The 27,012-nt window shown below is 33.3% G+C and overlaps 1 protein-coding gene across 1 annotated transcript in view; it reads left to right on the top strand.

Moving 5' to 3' along the window:
• Nucleotides 1-1,327: 1,327 nt before the first annotated feature.
• LOC140049565 (programmed cell death protein 10-like) overlaps nucleotides 1,328-27,012 on the top strand; it is a 35,515-nt gene continuing 9,830 nt past the window's right edge. Inside the window, exons 1-4 of the mRNA XM_072094470.1 lie at nucleotides 1,328-1,418; nucleotides 4,915-5,019; nucleotides 5,627-5,798; nucleotides 10,340-10,466. Coding sequence (XP_071950571.1) covers nucleotides 4,942-5,019; nucleotides 5,627-5,798; nucleotides 10,340-10,466 — 377 coding nt within the window. The 5' untranslated portion in view covers nucleotides 1,328-1,418; nucleotides 4,915-4,941. The remainder of the gene's footprint in view (nucleotides 1,419-4,914; nucleotides 5,020-5,626; nucleotides 5,799-10,339; nucleotides 10,467-27,012) is intronic.

Here is a 27,012-nt window from a genome sequence, read left to right as displayed (position 1 = left end):
TCACTTCATCAAACCTAGATGCTTCAAGTGACGTGTCCGAACAAATTGTATCCTATTTATTATAACCAAACATTTTACTATTACTGTATATGGACTGTTTTGGTAATAATTCAATGATTATCTGACAGCGAATTACAGTATTAATATATAGATTGACAGTCAAATAGGACTCATTGTAAATACCAGAAATAATATTTTGATTATTTGACAGTGAATTATTATAATACTGGCCTATGTTGACAGCAAAAACAAAGTCATTATTTATTGGACAAGATTTTACAGATTACTGTCTACATGCATTCTATAATACTGTATTATCAGCAATTTTTTTCATAGACTCTCTTCTCCCAGACGTGCTTTGGGGCTTGTAATTTTAGCATAACCCGTCCCAGTTTACAAAGTACCAAAAACGTCGGTCTCTAGAACTATAAATGCTGCTTGATTTAGCTTCTGTATGAGTAGTCCTCTTGGGACGTACCTGGCTAAAGCAGCAGCGTGAAAAGTCACTAAACATACATTACCCTTGATATAATGGTACAACCCACCATTACAAAAAATTATTAGTTTTCTAGATCTAGAAAACTAAGATTTAGGTCTTTGTTTTCTAGATCTTAGTTTTCCAGACAACCATCATCGGATCTAGAAAACTAAGACCTAAGATATCTTAGTTTTCTAGATCTAGAAAACTAAGATATCTTAGGTCTTAGTTTTCTAGATCTTAGTTTTCTAGACACCCCAACAATACTAATAAGAATAATAGCAATAGCAATATAAAGGTGTCGTTTTCCAATAAAGATTATTATTTACTATTACTATAACTAGGCTATAACTAGTTATTATTACTGTAAATAGTAACAGTAAATAATAATCTTTTTTTGAAAACGACACCTTTATATCGGTGGCACACGTGTCAAACGGTGCGTCCAAAAAAACTACGAACTGAGTATACAACAAAAGTAAATCAAAAGTAGTAAAAAATAAATCAAAATAAATCAAAAAGAAATCAAGGAACTATGTACAGATTAAACTTTAAAAGAACACAACGATTAATTATGGGATTGAGTCATCAATCAATAAAGATGATCGTTTTTCCATAAAATTTGTCTATTTTTTGGATTATAACATTTTCATAGGTATTTAATGTGACATAATACGGTATCTTCTTTAGTCTGTATACATCCGCCCGTGTGAGGGCGGGCACCCATGCTCTTTTAAAAGTGATACAAATTTCCAATCCAAAAATCGCGGATTGCTCATTCTTCTCTGACGATTACTGTATATTCTTTAATTATACTATTTCCGGGTTGCGATTTTTTTTCCGTACGGACGTGGATCGACTCCGAATATCAATCAATTCAATGAAATTTCGATCGTTTTTTACTTGCGCATAGAGCCTGGCGATTCGTATTTTGTTGGAAGTAAGTAATCTAGGCCTACCTTATTCATAAAAGAGAATAATGTCAACATGAAAATATTTTTTAGATACTTTTTGAGCTTATTAATTAGGCTAGACCTATAGGCTAGTAGGCCTAGCCTAGGTAGGCCTAGGCCTACAAACAAAAATACTCGGTAGTCTAGGCGGGATCCGTCTAGGCCTAGGCTAGGCCTAGGCCTAGCCGGCTAGCCTCGTTAGGGTGTCAGATGAAATCGGTCGCGCTTGAAATCGGTTGCGATAAAATCAACATCCGGTATTTTGTATGGAGCGCTAGCCTAGATACGCTTTTTATTATATTAGTTACGTTTGATTGATATCAGTCGCGTTTTATTTTGGTCGCGCTATTATTTGTATACAAGCGGTCTATAGGCCTATAAACGGTCTTCAATTCACTATTCCATTTGGTGAAAGATATTAACGGGGGCGGACTGCTATAAACAGTCTTAGCGCTTAGGAAAGTACGCCCTCTATTAATTTGTTACTGTACGCGGTCTAAAGACCGCTTTATAGCAATGGTCTAACAGGAGTGGCTTTAGACTTAGTAAGACCCCTGGGGCTTATACCCATGTGGTCCTTCGTCAGTATTCATCCAGATCCAGACCATCTATCTGATAAAGCAGGTAAAGCAGGAGAAAGATCTAGGTGTTACCTTTGATCCTAGTTTAATCTTTAATTTGCATGTAGCGGATATTTGTAAAAGAGCTAATAAGAAACTAGGAATGATTTATAGATCTTTTAAATTCTTGAATAAAGATGGATTTTTGAAGCTGTATAAGTCTATTGTAAGGCCAACGCTTGAATATTGTAACACTGTTTATAATCCTATTAGAAAACGAGATCAGGACGAAATAGAGAAGGTCCAGCAAAGAGCAACAAGATTGATTCCTAGGTACCGTAATATTCCTTATGAACAACGTTTGAGAATTCTTGGTCTTCCTACCATGAGATATCGAAGGCAGAGAGCGGATATTATCCAAGTCTTTAGGATTGTTAAAAGTTTCGATCGTATTTCGATCAACACATTTTTTGAATTTGATCTAGAATCTCGGACCCGTGGACACCCATATAAACTCAAGTTTAAAAGCTCTCGTCTTAATATTAGGAGGGACACGTTCTCCAGGAGAGTTATTCTCTTATGGAATGCTCTGCCTGCGGATGTAGTTTCATGTGCTACGGTGAACTTGTTCAAAGCAAAACTTAACGTCGCATGGTCTAACCACCCGCTGAAGTTTTCACCCTATATAGAATATGATTTTATTGCTAAGAGGGGCTTTTAAGCACTGAGTGCTTCGCCTCGATCCCGTAGACGAAAGTGTACGGGAAACAAGTAAACAAGTAAGTAAAAGCCAGCTTTTTGGGGAGTTAAGACCATCAGTTAACACTTTGACTGCCAAACACGAAGATCTTCGTGTTTGGAAACACAACGCTTGACTGCCAAACACAAGGATCTTCGTGTTTCGCGTTTTTTTTACGAAATCCGGTAGATAGGTTAATTATTGGTATACTATAAATATGGACAATATATTCGGTCTGGACTGTCAATATTTTACTATTTGAAAGTAACTAATCTGGTTACGAATGACTGTCAAAATAGTACCTGTCGAAATAACATACACCGCGCATCACAGTAGCGCGTAGAGCGATAGCTTGGCGCATTGTGTATCGGTCGCGCGCTAGCTATGCCGCCGAAGCATTACAAAGGTTTTTGTGGATTGGTATGTTATTTGTTATCTGAATAAAAATTAATGGAGTCATTTTCATATGAAGTCTTTAATTTAATTTTATTATTGTATGTATACCCTAATTGTTTTGGTGTTTCACTGTAAGTGACCGAGTTTCACGCAACAAACTTGTTTAGGAATGGTATGGATATCTACGCTAACGCTAAGGTCAAATTTGCTTTTGCAAAATTTGTGAAAGGTCGCCGATTTTTTTCCCCAAAATTGCAAATTCTTTCGCGAATTTAAAAACCATGAAAATGGCTAAGCTAGGCCTAGTCGTAAAACGGTTCCGGACAAACTTTAGGCCTGGTTAATTAGGCCTGGTGTCTTTACTATGTGGATTTTGGCGAAACATTGATGTAAGATTTATGATTTATAAAAGGTAATACATTTTTCGATAGTGATAACTTGTTTTTATAGGCCTATCGGTGCCGTGTAAGTAACTTTTTCATTGTTTGTTGATCTCACCGAGTGATATTTTCATATTGTGATGTCTTGCACAAAATCGCGAATATCTCAACTTTCTTGCGCGAAACTACGAAAAACTAAAAAAGTGGGTTACTTTTATTTTACTATTACGATTTACATATTGCGATTTGAAAATCGTTCTTGGTACCATTGTAAAGCTAAAATCTTTATGATTATTTTAGTCTAAATTACATATAAATCAGATCACATACATAGTTTCAATCAGCTTTAATAAAAACATCGAATTGGGCTAAAAACGCTGGCGGTTGCAGTTTCTAATTGGAAAAACCTCTGGCAGTCAAAGTGTTATGACTGTTTTATAGCAATCCGCCTCTTATCTCGAAAATATGAAATTGAATGATTTTCATTAAAAAAAAACATAATTTCATACATAAAATAATGATATTTCTCAAAACGCAAAAAAAACTGTGGAATTTAGATCGCAGTTTTTATTTATGCTTGTATTGAAATACGTTTATTGTTTACTAATTGTATCTAATATTAAAATTATACCATTTTTTAAGTGTACTAAAATTGGAAAAATTCCTCCATTTTCCACAAAGCGCAACCTCACAATTAATGAAATCAGTGATGCGTTACCAACATAGCTTTCTGACTGAGTGGAGGTGTACTCAAGGGCTTTTCTTTCTGTTATTTACTTCAGTATATTAATATTAGTATGTACAAACAAACAAATTCAACAATTTTTTGAAAATATCAAAAAAGCGCTGTATATTTTTTTTCAGCAGTTTGGTGGTTAGTTGTTAAGGTCATGTTATCATGTTACGTTATATGTCTCCTCCCATCTTTCTCTCTCGTTGCTGCTGCATGCTTGACAAGCGAGACGACACAATGTGTATTCTCGTCTCATCATCCTGATCAAACAAACCCTAGGCCTATTTCATTTACATTTATTTGACCAACAAACCAAATGAAAAATATACAGTTAATTGGTCAGAGACTGCTAAAGTAAATAAAGATTACTCTAACTACAAGAGTCTGCAGTCCCATGATCTTAACTAAAACTAGATTTGAACTCGTCACTTTGACGAGTTGGTTATCCGCACCACAACGCCACGTGCACGTACGCTAGAAAATGCGAACAGGAAAAGATTACTGCATTTATGACCTGATGATAATAATAATATTATTTGGCCTGATCACCTTACAATGGGCCCGGTTGTCTGTTTCCTCGTTGAATAGTCCCTACTAGTCTAGGCCTATCCAGATATCCGCCACTTTTAAAGTAAATAAGCAAAAAAACTTTATATTATATATTTATTTTTAAAGTTTTCCCTGAAACCACTTCACTACAGAATGATAATGGAAGATGATGATGGATCATCAGTTGTCTCGCTTCCATTGCATGTTGTAATATTTCCAGTTTTAGATGAGGTGAGTAATAATAATTTTCTTTTTAACTCCTCTTTTCAGAAATGTAGAGAAATGTTATAGTAATTCTGTTCTTCCCTAATGTAAATTTAAACCAAACATAACATGGTTGTCTGGAATATGGAAATTGATTGTAATTAAGAAAGATGAGTGAATTCATGTGCTATGTAGCTTTTTATATAGCGCTGCAATGTTTTACATAGTAGTACTGGTACATTTTGTATAATACCTCACCAACAATGATTTTCCACAACTCATACGCGCTGCCCATTTCAGCACTTTCTCTCACCCCAATCCATCAACATAGGCTAAATTAGGCTAAATTGTCAGGGTAGGTGCCATCAAGCCAGTTTTGAAAGTCTTTTTTCAATTGTTCATGTTTTGCTACCATCAGCATTTGATAATGCTTTCAACATAAATGCTCCATGTAATGCCAGTTAGACTGCCAGATGATAATGCTGCTTTTTGCAAAAATGCTTGACCTTATTAAGTGTTGTTTAGAAATTTGATATTTCAATTAATTTATTCAAATTCATATTGGATTTGTAAAATAAATAAATTTCACAATATTAATATAAGAAAGACTTACAATATTTAATATCAAACATAGTTACAAAAAACAGATCTTGCTGCAGCCCAAACATTGAGAGCAGCATTAAACAAAGTTGAGAAAAAACATCCAGGCTTTACACAGGATCTTGTCAATGGCATACTTAAGGCAAAGTCTGCAGATGTGAAATTAGCTGAATGCCTTCTACGCTTAGCAGCTTATGATAGTGAAGGTATGTACATATTTAAAATTTGTAACCTTCTAAGTTCTAGTGGTGGAGTGGCTATTCTGAAGAATACCTAGCTATAGCAACACCCGCATATACAGGGTTTTTTTTAAAAACAAAACCCAAAATCCTAAATTTGTTTTGCATGTCTCTTTTTGATATTTGAGATTGTTTAACATTCATTCATTTTACTTTTATTTCGGATACGTACATCCATAGTACTTTCAGTTTTTGTGACAGGGATTTCATATTCCTTTTATTTCTAAGTTGCATTGATGAAACATTTTTTGATTTTGGTAGCCAGTGATTAAAACATTCATTTTTGTTTACTTTTTTTGCAAAACTTATGCACAGGTTGGTCCTGCGTTTCTGCACCCTTTCAAGTGAAACATGAATTTTTACAGAAAGCCCACCAGACCATACAGGGGCAGCATATTCTAAAAGAATATAGCCCAAGTAAACACTTACTAATTCTCTATGGTTCAAACCAAATTCTCTTAATTTTCTTAGCATAAACCTTTTTTAATTTGCTTTTTTGATATCATTTGGTCAACGTGGCTATACCATTTAAGGTCATCACTTAACACGACACGTAGAAAAAAAATTAGAAATGTGAAAATTTGTGTTTGGAATATTGTTACGACCAAAATAAATTTGCATGACCTGACACTTCAGCGCAAGTTTATTATTGGTTGACCGATCATATAGTTTATCTGATCCTTGCGAGACTTACTTTCTCCAAGTGTCAGGCCATCGACATATTTTCAAACATGGAATTCATTAATATGAGCACTAGGTTCATTATCAATATCATTAAGATCAGAGTTTATAACACACAGAAAAATTAGTGGAGCTAAAATAGTCCCTTGGGGCACGCCTCCTTTTAGAACCTCCCAATCGGAGAAACAATTTTTATAATTACATCTTTGTTTGCAATCAGACAGGAAGTCAACAACCCACTGCAAGATAAATGGTGATAAACCTAGATTATATGATCTACTGTATCAAAGGCGATTCTGTGATCTATGGTATCGAATGCTTTAGTAAAATCTGTGACAAGAGAGGATATTAGAAATTAAGAAATTTACACATCTATCAGGCAGTTGGTCGTGGACACCCCTTTCTGATTGCCATATTGCTGAGGATCAATAAACGACTTAATTTGTCGTTAATAACAACTTTCGACACCCTTTTTTCAACAATCTTAGCTAAGGTACATGTTAGTAAGATGAGCCTTAATTTATCAATGGAGGGGGGAGGGGGGGGGTGTCTTTGGAAGAGGGACCACATTGGCCATTTTCCATTGCGAGGGAACTTTGCCCTCAGCATGTGACGAGTTGATGATATGCGTGACAGGTAGGCTAAATACATAAGCACATTCCTTGATCATTTTCTGTGGAATGCCATCAGGGCCAGCAGTTTTCGAAACAGCCACCCTCCTCAAGTCTTATTAATGAATAAAGTGCTTGTTGTAAGAAAAACGCTGGTGGTATATAACATCCGATGATCAAGTATGAAGCTGCTCTTGGTAATCTAGGATGTGATAGAAGTAACCAAATTATTTCATCATTGTTTACTTGATGCAATAAAGGAAATGCAATGAAATAGCTTAAAAAACAGGCCCAAACCTTGGACGACCATTGTCACGCAAAAAGAGAAAAGCTTCCCAGGTAATATTGTGTAAACTCATTACATTCCTTATTACAACCAGGAACAAATCTTAAAATGACTATGCTTATTACTCTTAAAAGACAATTCAGCACCTTCTTTCAAACAATAATAATTAAAATAATTGACTTTTACGACCCACACTCTCTCCTAATCCATGTGAACAGCTAAGCTATCACCAGCCACTCAATGATCGTACTGTATGTGAGCGATGACCTCAGATCGGCCCTACTGTGTTAAACACTGGATCACTAGAGTTACGCAGTGTTGGGCCCATTTACACAGAACATGGAGTGGACAGGCGGTTGAGTGGAAATCCGCTCAGGATAAAAACAGATTCTATTTTGTGAAAATACCGCACGGTAATTGTGGATTATGGATTATTATCAACGACATGATTGATGTGACGTCAACTATCAACAACTTTCTAGTTTTTGTAAAATCTCCTCGACCGTCTGTCAACTGTACAATCAAAATTTTGAATGTTATTGGGGAAATACTGGTCTTCTAAACCCAGTCAGTCCTAGGCTCAGCTGCTAGTAGTAAGCTTACAACAATCAGTAAATACGTCTAAATAGAGTGGCGCTGCTCAGTGAGGCGACACAGATTGCATTTTTCGTCTGTGAAAGTTGGTGATTTCTGTCCTTTATAGTATTTATTTGAGCAGTTTTGTGTTTATTTTTTCCTGATGTTTTGGAGAACGATAGTTTATCTGTTAATTGGTTATTTTATGTTGGCCATGAGTTTTAGGAGTGAGCTACTACGACTACGTGATCAAAACCAAGCACACCTGGACAAAGCGTATCTGAATAATACCTCCCTTGGGAAGTACATTGACTGGCTTAAAGAAATCAAACGCCGCAAACTAGGCAAAGCAGGAGGTCTTAGAAACAAATTCGACGGAGAGGATCCAGACCATACATCCTGTCACTGATAATCGGTAATGTACAATCGCTGGATAGCCAACAATGGCTGAAAATTAATGGCTCGGATCAAATGTGCAGCACCTAAATGAATTTAGGAATGCAAGTTTAATTTCATTGAAACCTGGCTAACTGACCAACACAATGATAGTCATACTGAGCTAAGTGGTTTTTATATAGATATGGATAGATACTCGCTGGCAACTGGTAAATCGCAAGGGATATTGCCATGCAAATAACGTATCGGTAAAATCCCATGTATGTACTCCAAACTCAGAAATCATGGTGACTAACATTCGGCCATACTACATACCACGAGAGTTCTCACACGTCATCGTAATGACCGTTTACATGCCTGATAAAACATTAGCTAAAAGTGCCATTCAGGAAATGTTTGTGGCTACATATGATATCGAAACAAAATCACCTGATGCTTTGATCATCATAAATAGAGATAAATTTTTCTACATTTAAGGAAAAAAGGAGCCAAAAAATGGAAGGATAAGAGTGCGTTTTTCAACTCAATAATAAATTGTCCTTTATACTCTAGTAGCTAGATCAACTTTCGTATGCACTTTGAGGTCCAGAGAATTTGACTTCAGAAATTGGTTTAGGATGGTCAAACAATCATTATTGGCTTGGTTACACATTTTGAAAATGTGGCGAAAGGTCAAAAGGTCAGGGTGAAAGGTTATCGAACTAAACACCAATAGGTCCTTAAATCTCGACAACCACTGGTCACAGCGAGGTAATTTTGGTCTCAAATTGATCAGAAGGTATACATTTATATTCAGTCTAATGGAAAATTTTAGTAAAAAATGACCGGAAATGCCATTTCTGACCTTTGACCCACACCCCAGGGCATGTATGTATCTCCGTAACTACTCACCGTAGACACTTGAATTTGGTCTTAAATTGTTCGAAATTAAAATTTTATTATTTGTTGCACATTTTAAAAAATGTTACAAAAGGTCAAAGGGTCAGGGTCAAGGGTTATATGAACAAATATAAATAGATACTTGTATCTCGGCAACCACTCGTCGCAGCAAGTCAATTTTAGTCTCAAAATGTTCAGAAGGCATGCTTTCATATTCAATCTAATGGGACATTTTAGTCAAACATTATCAGAAATGCCATGACCTTTGACCCACATATCATGGCATATTCATATCTCTGTAAGTACTGGTCGTAGAAACTTAAATTTAGTATCAAATTGTTCGAAATATACATATTTACATTCATTGTAATAGAAAATGTGGTTAAAAGATGAACAGAAATACTATTACTAATGTTTCAAACAAAAAACATATCTCTACATAACTTATCCTTAGACAGTAATGTTATGCAATAACTGATACTTTAAATTGTTTCAATTTCAAGTACTAGTTATTGCTGTCCCCAAGAACATTTTGATAGAAACGTCAAGCTCAACAATTCTTTTCAGAATGCTAGAAGTAACTTGCGATGTGTATCCGATTAAACGCCCCGGGCATTTATTGTTCAAAGGGGTTTTTAGGGGGAGGGGAGGCATCTTTATTTGGGGTATAATATGGTAATATGTATAATCAAATAAATACCACCTAGATGTAATTTAAATGAAATAAAACAGCAAACACTTTTAAAAGTATTATTAATAGAATTCGGTAAATTAACTGCATACTAATCAATAATAAATCCTAGTGAAGTAGTCTTCGTTCAGGACAATATTGTGTGGTATTGTTGAACTGGGGGTTTTTTTTTTTTTTTTGGTCAGCCATACAGTATAACAAAGGATTCATGACTAGTAGTTTCAATCTAAACAATTTGAAAAATTGCAATAGTCAGTCTGATAGTAATTGTAGATCATAGATAAAGTATGTGGTATATTTTGTACATGTAAATTCAATTACTTAATTAAATTTAAGTTTTTTGCGTATTCATTCATCAATTAATCATCTAGCAATATATCTATTGTAGAGTACATGATTATGCGTCCTGAGCCAGAGTTCAATAAGCTAAATCAACAAGCACACAATTTAAAGCATATATTGTCCATGCTTCCTGATGAAATTGAGAATAGACCAGCTTTTTTACAGAGAATAAAGTAAGTAAAACAATTTTCTAATTTAATTAATACTTTTATTTTAATGTTCAATTTTCATAATGAACTTGATTCTGACAGCATGTGTGCACATGGAGTGTGGGGTATGAATGTACAAACAATGAGGAGAATGTTTTCTGACATGTCCAAACAACAAGTGAAGATTTGCTAATCTTTTCGGAAATGTGTTTAAGATATATAGTAGGGATACCGAGAGCGGACTCCATTTTCATTACCACGATTAAACAGCACACGCGTTACTATGCGCGCAATGTCATTTTTACTTTGGTAAACACTTTTTATTAGGTTATTATTCTGAAAATAAATTAATTATGAAAATACCCCTTTGAGTAAATATTTATTTACCTATTATTCTATAAAATCAAGTATTTTTTATTCCCATTTGATTCAACCAAAAATGTGAAAATAGTGGTTAAAAGATCGTTATCGCCTAGCGCGTATAGCTTTTGTTTACTACAAAACCCTCGAAAGGCTCAATGACATACCATTTTCAACCTTTTGTACGTAGTTGAGCCTCTTATGACCTCAAAATGTTTTTTTTATTCCTACACCAAGATAATATAGTTATAGTGCAAAAAACAGTTTTATCCCGATATGAGGCCTTTATGATTCAAATATTTCATAGTAACAACCATGAAAAATATCCGTTTTGTCCATTTTAAAAATAATTTTTGGAAAATTCCGAGGGGCTCAACTAAAAAACGCCATTTTATGGTATGATGTCATCGCAAGCCAATCAAACCTCCGCATTCGACCGCTCCGCAGGTCTCATGGTTGAACGATTTTGGATTCTCGCCCCTTGATTGGTTGACTCGAATCACAGCGGAATAATTTACTTGCGAGTGCCGTGAAGTCACATGGTGTCAGGCCTGTCAAATTACACGGGAAAATAATGCATTGAAATTCTTCAAATATATAATAAATAAGTAATATCATATTTTATTAAATTTTACAATGTTGATATACAAAATACCGTGATTTTATATAATTATTTTTACGAAAAATGACTAGTTCATACAATTGTCGACTGAGGGCGCAATTTGTTTACACCGTTTGTTGCTAAAAACGATCATTTTCGGCGATGTTTTAAACTCTATATTTCGAAAACTACAAGTCATATTTTCATAATTCTTTCTTTATATATTGATACAAAATACTAACTTAACAGGCAATGTATTATAATTTGTTTGAAAAATATTAACTTTTAATTTTACATTGTTATCCCTATATATAGTCCATATTTTTAATTTGTAATTTTTGGAGTCTTGCATTGGAATTAGGCTACATTCACACACGTCTGTTCTTTGTACAATTTTCTATTCAATAACTATTCCATTTGGTGAATAAACGGGGGCGGATTGCTATAAACAGTCTTAGCACTTAGCCGGCTATAATTTGTGACGTAGTCTAACCTGTAAGTGGCCTACTCAAATGAGTCTTAAACCTCTCTTTTTGTTGCTTTTACGTATTATTTAAGTGTAAAATCAAATAATAATGGTGATTTTATTCTTATAATTAAATAGGCCTAGAATAGATTTTCTCGCTTAGAAATGTACATACCGTTTGATTGTAATTTGAACAAGCATGACCTACATTACGCCCTCAATTTGTTATTTTACACTGTCTTATCTAAGACTGTTTTATAGCAATGGTCTAACAGGTGGCTTTATTAAGACCATCTATATGATTAACCCAGCTGTAATCAGGGAATTTAAGACTGTTTTATAGCAATCCTCCCCAGAATAAAGCTTTACAGCAGGAACAAATGCATACACTAAACTAATAATGCCGAAATATGAACCAAATTGATATTGCCAAATATTTTATAAGACTATAATTAGGTATCCCAATGAAAAAATTCAAATTAATTTTTTTACTTTTTCTTTCAGTTAACCATAAAGAACTTAATGTAATTAGCATTTTGCAATTTAAATGATTGAAATCCGATTACCCGTTCTAAAGTTATGGTTATTTAAAGTGGTAAAAAAATATACGATTTTTTGCCTAAAAATGGTGTTTTTTGCAGTTGAAATTGGAAGCATTTTTAAAAGGTTATAACTTTTACAATAATTAGTTAAAAGTTTTGAATTTTGTTAAACCTATAGATATCACAGAGTTGTACAACTCTATTTTTTTTGGAGCCTCAACGAAACCTATTTTTTAAATTATTGGTCCGCAAAGTGGTAGGAAAGCATTTAGCACCCATTTTTGCTGGAATTCCCTAAAATATGAAAAAACTGCAATTTTTCAATGATCTGTAACTTTTGAACTACTGTACTAATTCATTTAATTTTTTTTGTACTTGTTAGAATGTAGTGTATATTTCATTAATAAATATATTTTAGATGTGTATATGAAAAAACAAAAATTTTTAATGGTGAAATTTAAAATTATAAAAAAAAAAAATGAAAAAGTATGTTAAAAACGGTGTGTACTGTTTCCTTTCTTTTACACTAATTTTCGGTAAGTATAATTATTAGAATATTTTAATATACTTTATATTTATAATTTCAATCATAAATACTATTATATATAACTTTTGAATACGTAAAACAAGATTTTAGGCCCGTATGATTATGACACCAAATCTAAGCCGGGCTGCTAAGTAAGATATGCTCTTTTAAGGCAAACGCACAATATGGGTCAAAATAAACTCATTTAAAATAATCAATGTTAATTAAAACAATTAATTGTTTACCTGAATAGTATATATAACATTATAAAAATTGTTTTCTTTTCCTATTATTACGTTATTAAATTGAAATACGGAGCTAAAGTTTAGGCCAAGTCACGGCTTACTCGCGATCAGTAGTCGCGACCGTTAAAGTATTTCGGTCGCAGTTAATGACTTTCGACCGCCGTATACAGAGTCAAATGTAACGTTGGTAAATTAGCTTAATAAATGTCTTCGGTACATTTTAACCTAACGCATTTGCATTGTATACTTGCATAATAAATCTTCCGCACATTACATCAATTTTAAGTTGTTAAATTAATGTGTAAAACCAGATATTCTACGACGGAAAAAGACATGTCAATCTCCGACATCGCTGCTGTCACACATCTCGCGTCGAGCCGGTCGAACTCGAGCGAGGAAAACTAAACAACGTGTTCAAAATATGGAACGTACCATTCGCTGATAGGGTGCATTAATGTATTTAACGGAAAACGCCACAACAAACACGCGCGTATTTTAGAGTACAATATTTTACTCACTACAATATTCACCGGATTATAATGGTTGGATCTTTAAAATTTTGAACGGGATTTACGCCTCATGCACCATTTTAAAATGTAGTTCGCACAATTACCATGCACAATACGTTTGTAAACTATGTTTTATCGATTTCAATGTAGATTTAGCTATAATTTAATACCAAAATCCATAATATTTTTCCATAAACGGTGAATCAAAATTGGATTTTTGTCACAAAAATTGACTTTTCGTTACGAAAAACCTATTTATAGAAGACGATTTTCGTATCAAATTAAAGCTTATTTAAAGCCTGATAACATACAACAAAAATTAATCCGCTAGCTCCAATGGTAATCGTGCGATCGTGTTTTGAAAACTGATGGGGATTTTCCGATGAGGTTTTCAACGCGCGGAAATCGGCTCGACTGGATTTTAGAACCGTTTTAAAATCGCATTTTCTCGGCAACTAATTCATTAATTTTAATTATAAACACACTTATACATAGATTAAAACAAGTACTTTCAAACAATATAAATTTTGTAAGTATTAATTAAGATTGAATACGATTTATTTAACATCAAAGTCGTACTACTTTTTCGAATTTCGTCAATATTTCAAAAGTGATACCCCTCTGTGCGCTTTCATTGGGATACCTACTATAATTACAATTTTAATTTGTCATGTCTTTAAAACTGTTTTTTTGCCATTCAGTTTTTAAACTGCAAGTTGGGCTGACCAATTTTTGCTGTAATCAACAGCCATAACAGGTGCGGTGAGGCCAAAACCGGGCCGGGCCTTTAAAATCGCTTATCTAATTCAATTCCATTCAAAATTCTTTAATCATCCCACACGGGGCAATTCAAATAAAAAGGTCTGGATTAAAATGATCTTACAAAATATCACAATACACAGTATTATATTACAAGAGTCAAAGTTCAAGAATTTAAGAGTCGGATGGCCACTGCCAAAAACGAATTTCTTCTCCGGTTTGTTCTACATGTCGGGCATCGAAAGTGACGCTCATGAGGCATGAGCTCGAAATCACTGAACAACGCATGGTTAACATTTTTTAGAATAGCTCTACTTTTTTCCAGAGTTTGCATGTCATTGTCACAGAAAGAAGATAAGCTATGAAGTTGACAACCTATTAATTTAGAACTTAAGTTAACAATTCTTTGTAGTGAGTTTCTCTCTTTGACCCTAAGACTAAACAAGAAATAAATCTACTAATTAAAAAATGGCATTTAAAAATGGTCAATTTTGAACTTTAATGTGCTGTAGCCTGTTTGTGTGTGGCCTCAACCTGTACTGAAGGCATGCAACTGAATACCCTAGAGACAACGTGACTTCACGGTGGTACACAAGTGAGAACATTCTTCCAGTCTGTTGATTCGCGTCAACCAATCAAAGGGCGAGAATCCAAAATCGTTTAACCGTGAGCCCTCATAGACTCTCTTTTCCCAGACATATTTTGGGTCCAGCAGCTGGGACCTATAAATTATAGCCAAGTTTACAAATTCGCAAAACTGTTGGCCTTAGATACTAAAGCTACCCGAAGAATTACTTTATCGACATTAAAATTGTTCAGCTTTCTTAACAGATAAAGTCTCTGGTGTCCTTTCTTTACTATTACCTCTTTAAAACATCTTAAGAAGCATGGAAAAAGTTCAAAAAGGTTGAAGTAAACTATGCTTAAAGTAAGTATACTAAATATTACCGTACAAACGAAAAGAAATTATTAAATGTGAAGAAACTCTAATCGACTTTTGAGATATTCTATTATTCTTTAATTAATTAAAATTAATAGCGCCCTCTAAGTTATTTTAAAATATGTACAGCGTATTCAATAATTATTAGTATAGAATATTAATAATTGGTTATCCGCACTTGGCGGATAACCCCTTGTTATTGTCAGGATCTTTTCTTTTTTTTTGGTTATCCGCAACTGTAAGGTATTGCGGATAACCCTTGTTATTGTAAAGATCTTTTTTTTTTCATCTTCTTTGTTCTTTCTTTCCCGGAATTTTGTTGCATGCATTTCTCTCATCCTTGTCAACATAAGATTGTATAACTTTGTCATAATATTGACCTGTAGCTGTAGATGTGCAGGAAACTTTGTTATATGACGTTAGTTAGAGTTGCGTAGCGCAAGTTACGCGCGATTTTATGAATTTCAATGATTGGTCATAGATTATAAACCAAAAGTCATTTTGTATGACACTTGGTGAAAATTTAAGTCATATCAAGGGCAAATTTCTATGGATTAAAAATGGCATGTTTCACAAGAAGTTACGCGCGCACACGCATTTAACGTTTCAAAATGCGCAAAATTTATTTCTAATCAACTTTCTACGCTGATCATGACATTTTGAGCATGTCAAAAATTCCCGCGCGGAGCATGAAAATCATGTTTTTTTCTCTTGAATTATGATTTTCCAACCTTTCCTAGTCATTTTAAAAAAGATTGACATCATTTGACAGTCGGGCAGCAAAGTGGTTGACCTCGCGAATTATTACCAAATCAAAATTTGAATTGCCGCCATCTTGGAATCGCGATAAAGCAAGTAGTGCGGAATTACAAAATGCAGCAAAAAAAAATGTCAATAACATTTAAATAGCATATTCATACAATTAAATTTATATTAATAAAATTCAACTAAGGATTTTACGAAAGATAGGCTACTTAAGAAATACTGCCGAGATCGGTTCCCCCACACGGCGTATGGTACCGCAGTGCTAAGGGGCCTAGGTAGGAAAAAATCTGATTTTACCTGTTAAACATGCTTGAACCAAGGCCATTTTAATATATATTATCCAGATTATATATCAAAACAAACTGATAAAAGGATTTGTTGATTTGCTTCTGATGAGAAAAGTGCCGGATTCATTTCGCTGACGGCGAATGAATACACGAATTTTCGCCATTTTCTAGCACTAGCCTTGGGTACCCAGACAGCTGATAACGATTATATTCGATTGTCCAGACGTCTCTGCTACTGGTGCTCAATACTACAGTATGTATTACTATGGACCTATAGGTCCATGGTATTACTGTACATAATAATAGTAGTACTGTATGTTTAGTTTTTGCTTTCTTTATGGCAAAATAAATATTTAATTTTTATTATTGCTTATTTTGCTTTAACTTTATCCAAGAAGAAGTAAATATTATTATCTATATGCATATTACAGTCAAGTTGCAACTGCCACGAATCCACTCCACTTTGGTTACTAACTAAATAATTAATAGTATAACATCATAACTAAAACAAAACAAACATAAAAAATTAACAAGTTAATAAATTAACCACCATTAAATAATTTTATTTACAAAAAAGTATTTTACATACAGTATAACATGTAATATCATATTTACATCGAAGTAAAATATGCCTATCAAACTATCTTGCTCAGGCTAAAATATCAAGTTATATATGTCAATATTTGAGTTAAATCATCGCGATAATAAAAATTTTTATTTTTTTTTTATTTTTAAAGACATCTGTTACGTACATCAATTTACAAATATCAAAATAGGATTGTTTTTGCAGCACAAGATGAATCACAAGTCTGATAGTTTATTCTTAGAAACCTGAAAGAAAAAAAAAACACCAATAATGAGCTATTCATAGTTAAATAATTTTAATGTCAACTTTAGTCATCCTAAATTTTGTCGCCATGATCACTACTATACACAATACTGTATATATAAATATCATATGTACAACCATCCAAATTACCTCATCCTACCTACAGTCCTTCCTAGCCTAGCTAGGCTACATTATTGTCATATATTTACAAACCTCCAACAGCCACAACGTATTTTCTTTTCTTTGGCAAAGAATTTCCCGTAATATAGTCCTAAATTAATTAAATAAAAAGGTCTAGGCCTAGGCCTTTCTTTAAATATCTGACGATATATATCCATAATCCAGTGGATATAGATTCAACATTTTAAACATAATAATAATATGGCTTCATATTGATTATAATAAGTCGGCGATATGCCACTAAAAACTAGCCTGCGGCCCTCTCTATCCGCCTACAAATAGCACTGGGTTTCCATCAAATGGGCTAGGCCTAGCCTAGGCCTAGATAATACTACAAGTTGGGTACATTTTTTTACAACCAAATAATCTACAATTATATTGCAATATTTACCAAACTAGCACCAAATCCAAAATAATAAAGCTACTAATAACATATTTTGGTATATTAACTGGTTTAAAAACGGATTGCACATAGTGATTTTGAAGGATTGAAATTACTCAACCACACGGCCTGTACTAAACATACGAATCCAAGATGGAGTCTGCTTAGAATATATCCCCAGCTTTGAACGGATATTGAATCCGTCCCACAAGCTGAACCAAGCTTAAACTTTCAGAAAAGATAGATTAATAACCTAATAACCAACCACTAAGTTTTTATAAAGGTTCCGTGCTGATGAGAAAAGTGCCGGATTCCCTACGAAACCAAACAAATAAATCATGTAGCCTACCTCAACGAACACCTCCATCTGCACTTTTTTCTTCAATAAGCTCTGTCGTCCTTTCCTGGGCTATTTATACCAAAATTTTGTGGCGGGAATAATCTTCCATATTAGGAGTAACAATTTCCAAATATAGAAAGATATAATTTAACCCGGATGGTGGAAATTGCAGCAGATTTGTAAGGGTATTCCTATGCAAAATGCTTGCCGCGAAGTGAAAAGCGAACCGGAAGTCACTATAACTTGGCGATGCTCAGTGACCTGCGCAGTTAAAAAACAGCGTTTTAACGGTTAAATGAGCACTTTGCTGCTCGACTGTTGAAATTAAAACATGACGTCATACGAACACGTTGATTTATACCATTTGCGCACGTTTTAGTTGAAAAAGTTATAAATATTGTCAAAATAATGCCAATTTTGAATCTATTATAGCTCCTCAGGATCATCCACGACCCCCAATTTTTTAAATTTTATATGTAAGTAGATAGGTTGTAGATATTAATTCATGCAGAATCTTTACCACTCGGATGTTATGACGTCATCGTATGGCCACACGAATGTAAAATATAGGATTTTTTACTCTTTCGTTATTGCTCATCACATTCAACAAAGCGCATCTCGCTTATACGTATTCCATTTCTCCCGAAATTGTAATATTGTCTACGTCAATCAACTATCTTTCGCATGAATTAAAAATATTTTAATTTGTATGACGTCATCATGTCTAAAAACGTAAATAACTTGGGTCACTTATTTTCATCTTTACAGTAAATTTCAATCTGTTATAGTTCGTCAGATTAAAAAGTGATAATCATGATTAAAACGGTTTCTGGAAGCTATTGCATTTTAGATATGAATTGATGTGAATATTTTGTCGTGAGGTGGTTTCCCGAATGATCGTAAAATCAAAACGGTACTGGGTATGACCAACTAGCGTTATTGTCACCGGCTAGTCATCCATTCATAGAAGTACTAATGTAGTAGCCTACTGTACCTGTACGGTGACCATAGAATGTGACCCGAGGCATGACTAACTACGACTTTTAGATGATAGAAAGTTGAGAAAAAAAAAAATCTAGTTCTATCTTATTAGTTATCCGCTTAGTAGCGGATAACTCCTTGTAATCATCCTGTTTCATCATATTTTTTTTTCTTTTTGGTTATCCGCACTTGGCGGATAACCCCTTGTTATTGTCAGGATCTTTTTTTTTTTCCATGTTCTTCTTTCTTTCCACGATTTTTGTTCGCAGCGTATCTCTAATTCTGGACACATATGATTGTATAACTTTGTCAAAAGATTGCCCTGTAGCTGTAGATGTGCAAGAAACTTTTTTTTTTGAATTTCGAGTTGCGCAGCGTAAGTTACGCGCGATTTTATGAATTTCATTGATTGATCATAGAATAAAAACTAATCGTCATTTTGTATTGACACTTTGTGAAAACTTAAGTGATATCATGCGGAAACTTTCTATGGATTAAAAATGGCATGTTTCACAAAAAGTTACGCGCGCACGCGCGTTTGAAATTTCAAAATGCGAAAAATCAATTTCTAATCAACTTTCTACGCGTTTCATATAATTTTGAGCATTTCAAAAATTCCCACGCGTGCGCATTTTTTTTACGCGCGCGTGCGCACGTAGCGCAAAAATATCATTTTTTTGCTTGATTTTTGTTTTTCCTGTCTTTTTTAGTAAATTTACCAACTTTCAAACAATTTCGACTTAAAATCACGTCATACGAGCATGTAGAATTAAACAATTTACGCGCATTTTTGATGAAAAAGTTCAAAAATTTGTCAAAATTATGCCTTTTTTTAAACAGTCATAGATTCTAAACTACGTGGTGAACTTTTTTAAAATTACATATTCTGAATGTAAATGAGTTGTAGATATAGAATGATGCATCCATTTGGCTAACCGGACATTGTGACGTCATCGTATGGCCACACGAATATCAAATATAGGATTTTTGTCTCTTTCGTCATAGCTCATCACCTTTAATAGAGCGCATCTCTACTTATCCGTATTCCATTTTCCCCCATTTTTATATATTGCCTAGGTCAATCAATTATCTTTCGAATGATTCACCATTTTTAAAATTGTTATGACGTCATCATGTCCAAAAGCGTCAATAACTTTGGTCACTTATTTTCACCTATTCTGCACTGTATGTAGTACGTATACAGTATTATGTGTATACCGTATATACTCAGACGTGACACAAAATAGAGAGCGCACTAACATTTTTTAAATGGCATAATCGTTTTTCTACGCGCAATATTCTAACTTATATCGTGCGCGTGGCTTTTGCGCTGCGGATAACCTAACTTGTACGTAGTGACGAGTTCAAATCTAGTCTGTATTATACTTCTTTCCTTCTGTCATTTTTGTGCGTCGCGTTTCTCTAAAACGTGTAAACAGAACATATCGTAACTTTGTCAACATATCGACATTTACGTGAACTTGTGCACCTCCTATTTTTGAATGATGTCATAGTTGCGCAACGTGACTTATGCGCGATTTTATGAATTTCAATGATTGATCATAGACTAAAAACCAAACATAATTTTGTTTTGACACTTTGTGAAAATTTAAGTCATATAAAGCGCAAACTTTCTATGGATTAAAAATAGCATGTTTCACAAAAAGTTATGCGCGCACGCGCGTTTAAAATTTTAGAATGCGAAAAATCAACTTCTAATCAACTTTCTATGCGTTTCATGTCATTTTGAGCATGTCAAAAATTCCCACACGCGCGAAAAATTTTTACGCACGCGGTGCACACGTAGCGTTAAAAACATATTTTTTCCGCGTGATTTATTATTTCAGCCTTTTCTAGTAATGTTACCAAACTTTAAACAATTTCGACTTAAAATTACGTCATACGAGCACGTCGAATTAGATAATTTGCACGCGTTTTTGGTGAAAAAGTTCAAAAATTCGTCAAAATTATGCCTATTTTTAAACAGTCATAGATTCTAAACTACATGGAGAACTTTTTTTTAATTACATATTCTGGAAGTTGATGAGTTGTAGATATCGGATCATGCATTAATATGGCTAACCGGACATTGTGACGTCATCGTATGGCCACGCGAATATAAAATATAGGATTTTTGTCTCTTTCGTCATAGCTCATCACATTTAATAGAGCGCATCTCCACTTATTCGTTGTCCATTTTCACCCCGATTTTAATATATTCTAGGACAATCAACTATCTTTTGCATGAATTAAAAATTTTTTAATTTTTTTAACGTCATCATGCCTAAAAATTTAAATTACGTTGGTCATTAATTTCATCTTTACAGTAAATTTTAATCTGTTATAGCTCGTAAGAATAAAATGTGATAATCACGATTAAAACGTTTTCAGGAAGCTATTGTATTGTAGATACAAAATCATGTGTAAATTGTGCCAATCGAATGTTGTGACGTCATCATATGGCCAGTTAAATAAAAAAAGTCGTATTTTCATCTTTTGCATTATATTTCATTACATTTAAAAGAGCGCGCATCAATATTTCACGTATTTAAATTTCTTCTACACGTTAATATGTTGTTACTGAGATAATTTCATTCAGAAATTTCTACTTTTGCATTTCATTTTGAAACCGTCAAGATGTTAAAAATTACAATAAAATAGGGGTCCTGTAATTTCACCTATTTTACACTGTTTGTGATATGTATACAGATTGTACTGTGTATACTATATGACACAAAATAACAGAATTCAGAAATAACAACATATCATATTCTCCAGTTCAGGTCATAATGCCTTAATATTTTTCTGTGTGCAATATTCTAACGTATGACGTGCACATGGCGTTTGTCGAGCGGATAACTAACTCGTCAAAGATGACGAGATTCATGTCTAGTTCTTATTTCTTTCCCGGAATTTTGTTGCACGTGTATCTCTAATTCTGGTCAACATAAGATTGTATAACTTTGTCATAAGATTGACCTGTAGCTGTAGATGTGCAAGAAACTTTGTTTTATGACTTTCGAGTCGCGCAGCGTAAGTTACGCGTGATTTTATGAATTTCAATGATTGATCATAGATTAAAAACCAAAAGTCATTTTGTATTGAAACTTGGTGAAAATTTAATTCATATCAAGATCAAACTTTCTATGGATTAAAAATGGCATGTTTTACAAGAAGTTACGCGCACACGCGCATTTAAAATTTCTGAATGCGCAAAAATAATTTCTAATCAACTTTCTACGCTGATCATGACATTTTGAGCATGTAAAAAATTACCCCGTGCGCAAAATATTTTACACAACGTTAAAAACATATTTTTCACGTGATTTATGTTTTTTCAGCATTTTCTCGTAATTTTACCAACTTTTAAACAATTTAGACTTACAATCAGGTCATACGAGCACGTTGATTTAGACCATTTGCGCACGTTTTAGTTGCAAAAGGTACAAAATATTGTCAAAATAATGCCTATTTTGAATCTATTATAGCTCTTCAGGATCGTAGGTGACCCACAATTTTTTTAACTTATTGTGCAAGAAGATAAATTGTAGATATGAATTCATGCAGAATCTTTACCTCTCGGATGTTATGACGTCGTCATATGGCCACACGAATGTAAAATATAGGATTTTTGTCTCTTTCGTTATTGCGCATCACATTCAACAGAGCGCATCTCGCTTATACATATTCCATTTTCCCCGAGATTTTAATATTGTCTACGTCAATCAACTATCTTTCGCCTGACTTAAAGATATTTTAATTTTTATGACGTCATCATGTCTAAAAATGTAAATAACGTGGGTCACTTATTTTTATCTTTACAGTAAATTTCAATCGGTTATAGCTCGTCAGAATTATAAGTGATAATCATTATTAAAACGTTTTCTGGAAGCTATTGGATTGTAGATACGAATTCATGTGAATATTTTGTCAATCAGATGTTGTGACGTCATCATATGGCCAGTTGAATTCAAAAAGTCATATTTTCACCTCTTGCGTAAAAGTTCATTGCATTTAAACGAGAGCGCATCTCAGTTTTACGTGCCCAAAATTCTTCAAATTTGTATTAATGTAATCAATTAGATAATTATCTTCTAAAATTGTTATTTTTATGTCAATTTGATGATGTCATTGTGTTAATAATTGGATTTAAAAGATGGGTATCGAAATTCCGTCTATGCTGCACTGTATAACATACAGTGTATTCTGTAAATACTGTAATATGATGAAAAAATACCTACAAAATAGGTACAATTCAGCACTGTAAACATATTTATTTCATGTCATAGGATGGTATAATAATTGTCGAGGTTCATATAGTTTAAAGTATGTGCATGTTGCGTATGCGCGGATAACCCGAACTCATCAAAGTGACGAGTTCAAATCTAGTTATTATTGTTTTATAGTTGTGTAGATTTATGAGTTGCAGTGTGTTGGACACCGATCAAATCCAACTCTCGCCGCATTGCTTGTATCCTTAGGCAAGGCACTTACATTTGCCTCTCCCCATCCAGGTGTATAAAATGGGTACCAGGCTAGATCAAGACACAACTTTGCGCCGATTCCTAGCTGCATTATTATGGGAGATGTTTCCATATGTTTTTGATTCAAAAACAACTGGAATAAAGCGCTTTTGAGCATGGTTACTTATGAAAAGGCTGTTATATAAATATATTTATACACTTGGCGGATAACCCCTTGTTATTGTCAGGATCTTTTTTTTCTTCTATCTTTTCTTCTTTCCACAAATTTTGTCCGCAGCGTATCTCTAATTCTTGTTAACATAACATTGTATAACTTTGTCATAAGAGTGACCTGTAGCTGTAGATGTGCAAGAAACTTCGTTATATATGACGTTCGAGTTGTGCAGCACAAGTTACATGCGATTTTATGAAATGTTATGGTTGCTCATAAATTCTGAAAAAACAATTATTTTTCAATGAAACTTTACAAATGTGTATTTCATAATATAGAGCAACTTTTGACATGATAAAAATGACATGCTACGCAAAAAATTATGCGAGTACGCGTATTTGAAAATTTTAAATGCGCAACATTATTTTTTTAAATCAATTTCGCATACATTTCAGGCAATTTTAAGAATTTCAAAATTTTCAAATTTATTTGCGTTTTGCGCATGCACAGCTTGTACAAAGAGTAGGAAAATGGTTTTTGAAATTGATTTTTGCTTTTCATACCTTCTGTAGCAATTTCATTCATTTTGATGAACTTTAATTGCAAAATAACGACATGTGTGTATGTTAACTTTAATAATCGTGTGCTAAAGAATAGGTAATTTAATGCAAATTTGTGGAAAAAAAGTTATAGCTCCTCAGGATTTTTATATACATTCTAAAATGTATTATGGAAGCTATTGTAGATATCAATTCATGTACAATTTGTAGCTACATGATGTTTTGACGTCACCATATGGATTTAGAGATTTTTTTTTCTCTTTTTGTACTAGTTAATCCAATTTAATAGAGCGCATCGCGCTAATGCGTTCCCCATTTTCTCCTAGATTTTAATACCTTTCTCAATCAATTCTCTTTCAAGAGTTACAAAAATTTTAATTTTTATATCATATAAAAATATTAGAATAATGTGAGTTACTTAATTTCATATTTACAGTATATTTTAATCAGTTATAGCTCATCGGAATGAAAAGTGACCACGTGATTAAAACTTATTATGGAAGTTGTTGAATTGTAGATATGAATTCATATACAAATTTTGTCTATCTTATCTATCATATGGCCAGTTGAATTAAAAAAGTCATATTTTCATCTCTTGCTTTATAAAAGGAGTGTAAAATTCTTCAAATTTGTATTAATGTAGGTATCCCAATGAAAGCGTACAGAGGGGTATCACTTTTGAAATATTAAAAAAATTTGAATAAGTAGTATGACTTTGATGGTAAATAAATCGTGTTCACTCTTAATTAATACTTAAAAAATTTATATTGTTTGAAAGTACTTGTTTTAATCTATGTATAAGTGTGTTTACAATTAAAATTAATGAAGTAGTTGCCGAGAAAATGCGATTTTAAAATGGTTCTAAAATCCCGTCGAGCCGATTTCCGCGCGTTGAAAACCTCATCGGAAAATCTCCATCAGTTTTCAAAACACGATCGCACGATTACCATTGAAGCTAGCGGATTAATTTTTGTTGTACATATGTTATCAGGCTTTACATGAGCTTTAATATGATGTGAAAATCGTCTTCTATAAATAGGTTTTTCGTAACGAAAGATCAATTTTGGTGACAAAAAAACAATTTTGAATCACCGTTTATGGAAAACTTTTATGGATTTTGGTATTAAATTATAGCTAAATCTACATTGAAAATGATAAAACATAGATTACAAACGTATTGTGCATGGTAATTGTGCGAACTACATTTTAAAATGGTACATGAGGCGTAAATCCCGTTCAGAATTTCGAAGATTGAACCATTATAATCCGGTGAATATTGTAGTGAGTAAAATATTGTACTGTAAAGTACGCGCTAGTTTGTTGTGACGTTTTCCGTTTAATACATCAATGCACCCTATCAGCGAATGGTACGTTCCATATTTTGAACACGTTGTTTAGTTTTCCTCGCTCGACTTCGGCCAGCTCGACGCGAGATGTGTGACAGCAGCGATGTTGGAGATTGACATGTCCTATTCCGTCGTAGAATATCTGGTTTTACACATTAATTTAACAACTTAAAATTGATGTAATGTGCGGAAGATTTATTATGCAAGTATACAATGCAAATGCGTTAGGTTAAAATGTACCGAAGAAATTTATTAAGCTAATTTACCAACGTTACATTTGACTCTGTATACAGCGGTCGAAAGTCATTAACTGCGACCGAAATACTTTAACGGGCGCGACTGCTGATCGCGAGTAAGCCGTGACTTGGCCTAAACTTTTGCTCCGTATTACAATTTAGTAACGTACTTACGGGTAGAAATACAAAAAGAAAACATTTTTTATAATGTTATATATACTATTCAGGTAAACAATTAATTGTTTTAATTAACATTGATTATTTTAAATGAGTTTATTTTGACCCATTGTGTGTTTGCCTTAAAAGAGCATCTTAGCCCGGCTTAGATTTGGTGTCATAATCATACGGGCCTAAAATCTTGTTTTACGTATTCAAAAGTTATATATAATAGTATTTATGATTGAAATTATAAATATAAAGTATATTAAAACAATCTAATAATCATACTTACCAAAAATTTGTGTAAAAGAAAGGAAACAGTACACACAGTTTTTAACATACTTTTTCATTTATTTTTTTTGGATCATTTTAAATTTCACCATTAAAAAATTATTTTTTTTTCATATACACATCTAAAATATATTTATTAATGAAATATAAACTACATTCTAACAAGTACAAAAAAAATTAAATGAATTAGTACAGTAGTTCAAAAGTTACAGATCATTGAAAAATTGCATTTTTTTCATTTTTTTGGGGAATTCCAGCAAAAATGGGCGCTAAATGCTTTCCTACCACTTTGCGGACCAATAATTTTAAAAATAGGTTTCGTTGAGGCTCCAAAAAAAATAGAGTTGTACAACTCTGTGATATCTATAGGTTTAACAAAATTCAAAACTTGTAACTAATTATTGTAAAAGTTATAACCTTTTAAAAATGCTTCCAATTTTAACTGCAAAAAACACCATTTTTAGGCAAAAAATCGTATATTTTTTACCACTTTAAATAACCATAACTTTAGAACGGGTAATCGGATTTCAATCATTTAAATTGCAAAATGCTAATTACACTAAGTTCTTTATGGTTAACTGAAAGAAAAAGTAAAAAAATTAATCTGAATTTTTTCATTGGGATACCTAAT

The sequence above is a fragment of the Antedon mediterranea genome, chromosome 5, assembly GCF_964355755.1.
Source record: "Antedon mediterranea chromosome 5, ecAntMedi1.1, whole genome shotgun sequence".
NCBI classification, from domain to species: Eukaryota; Metazoa; Echinodermata; class Crinoidea; order Comatulida; family Antedonidae; genus Antedon; species Antedon mediterranea.
This window is presented reverse-complemented; position numbering and strand designations above follow the sequence as displayed.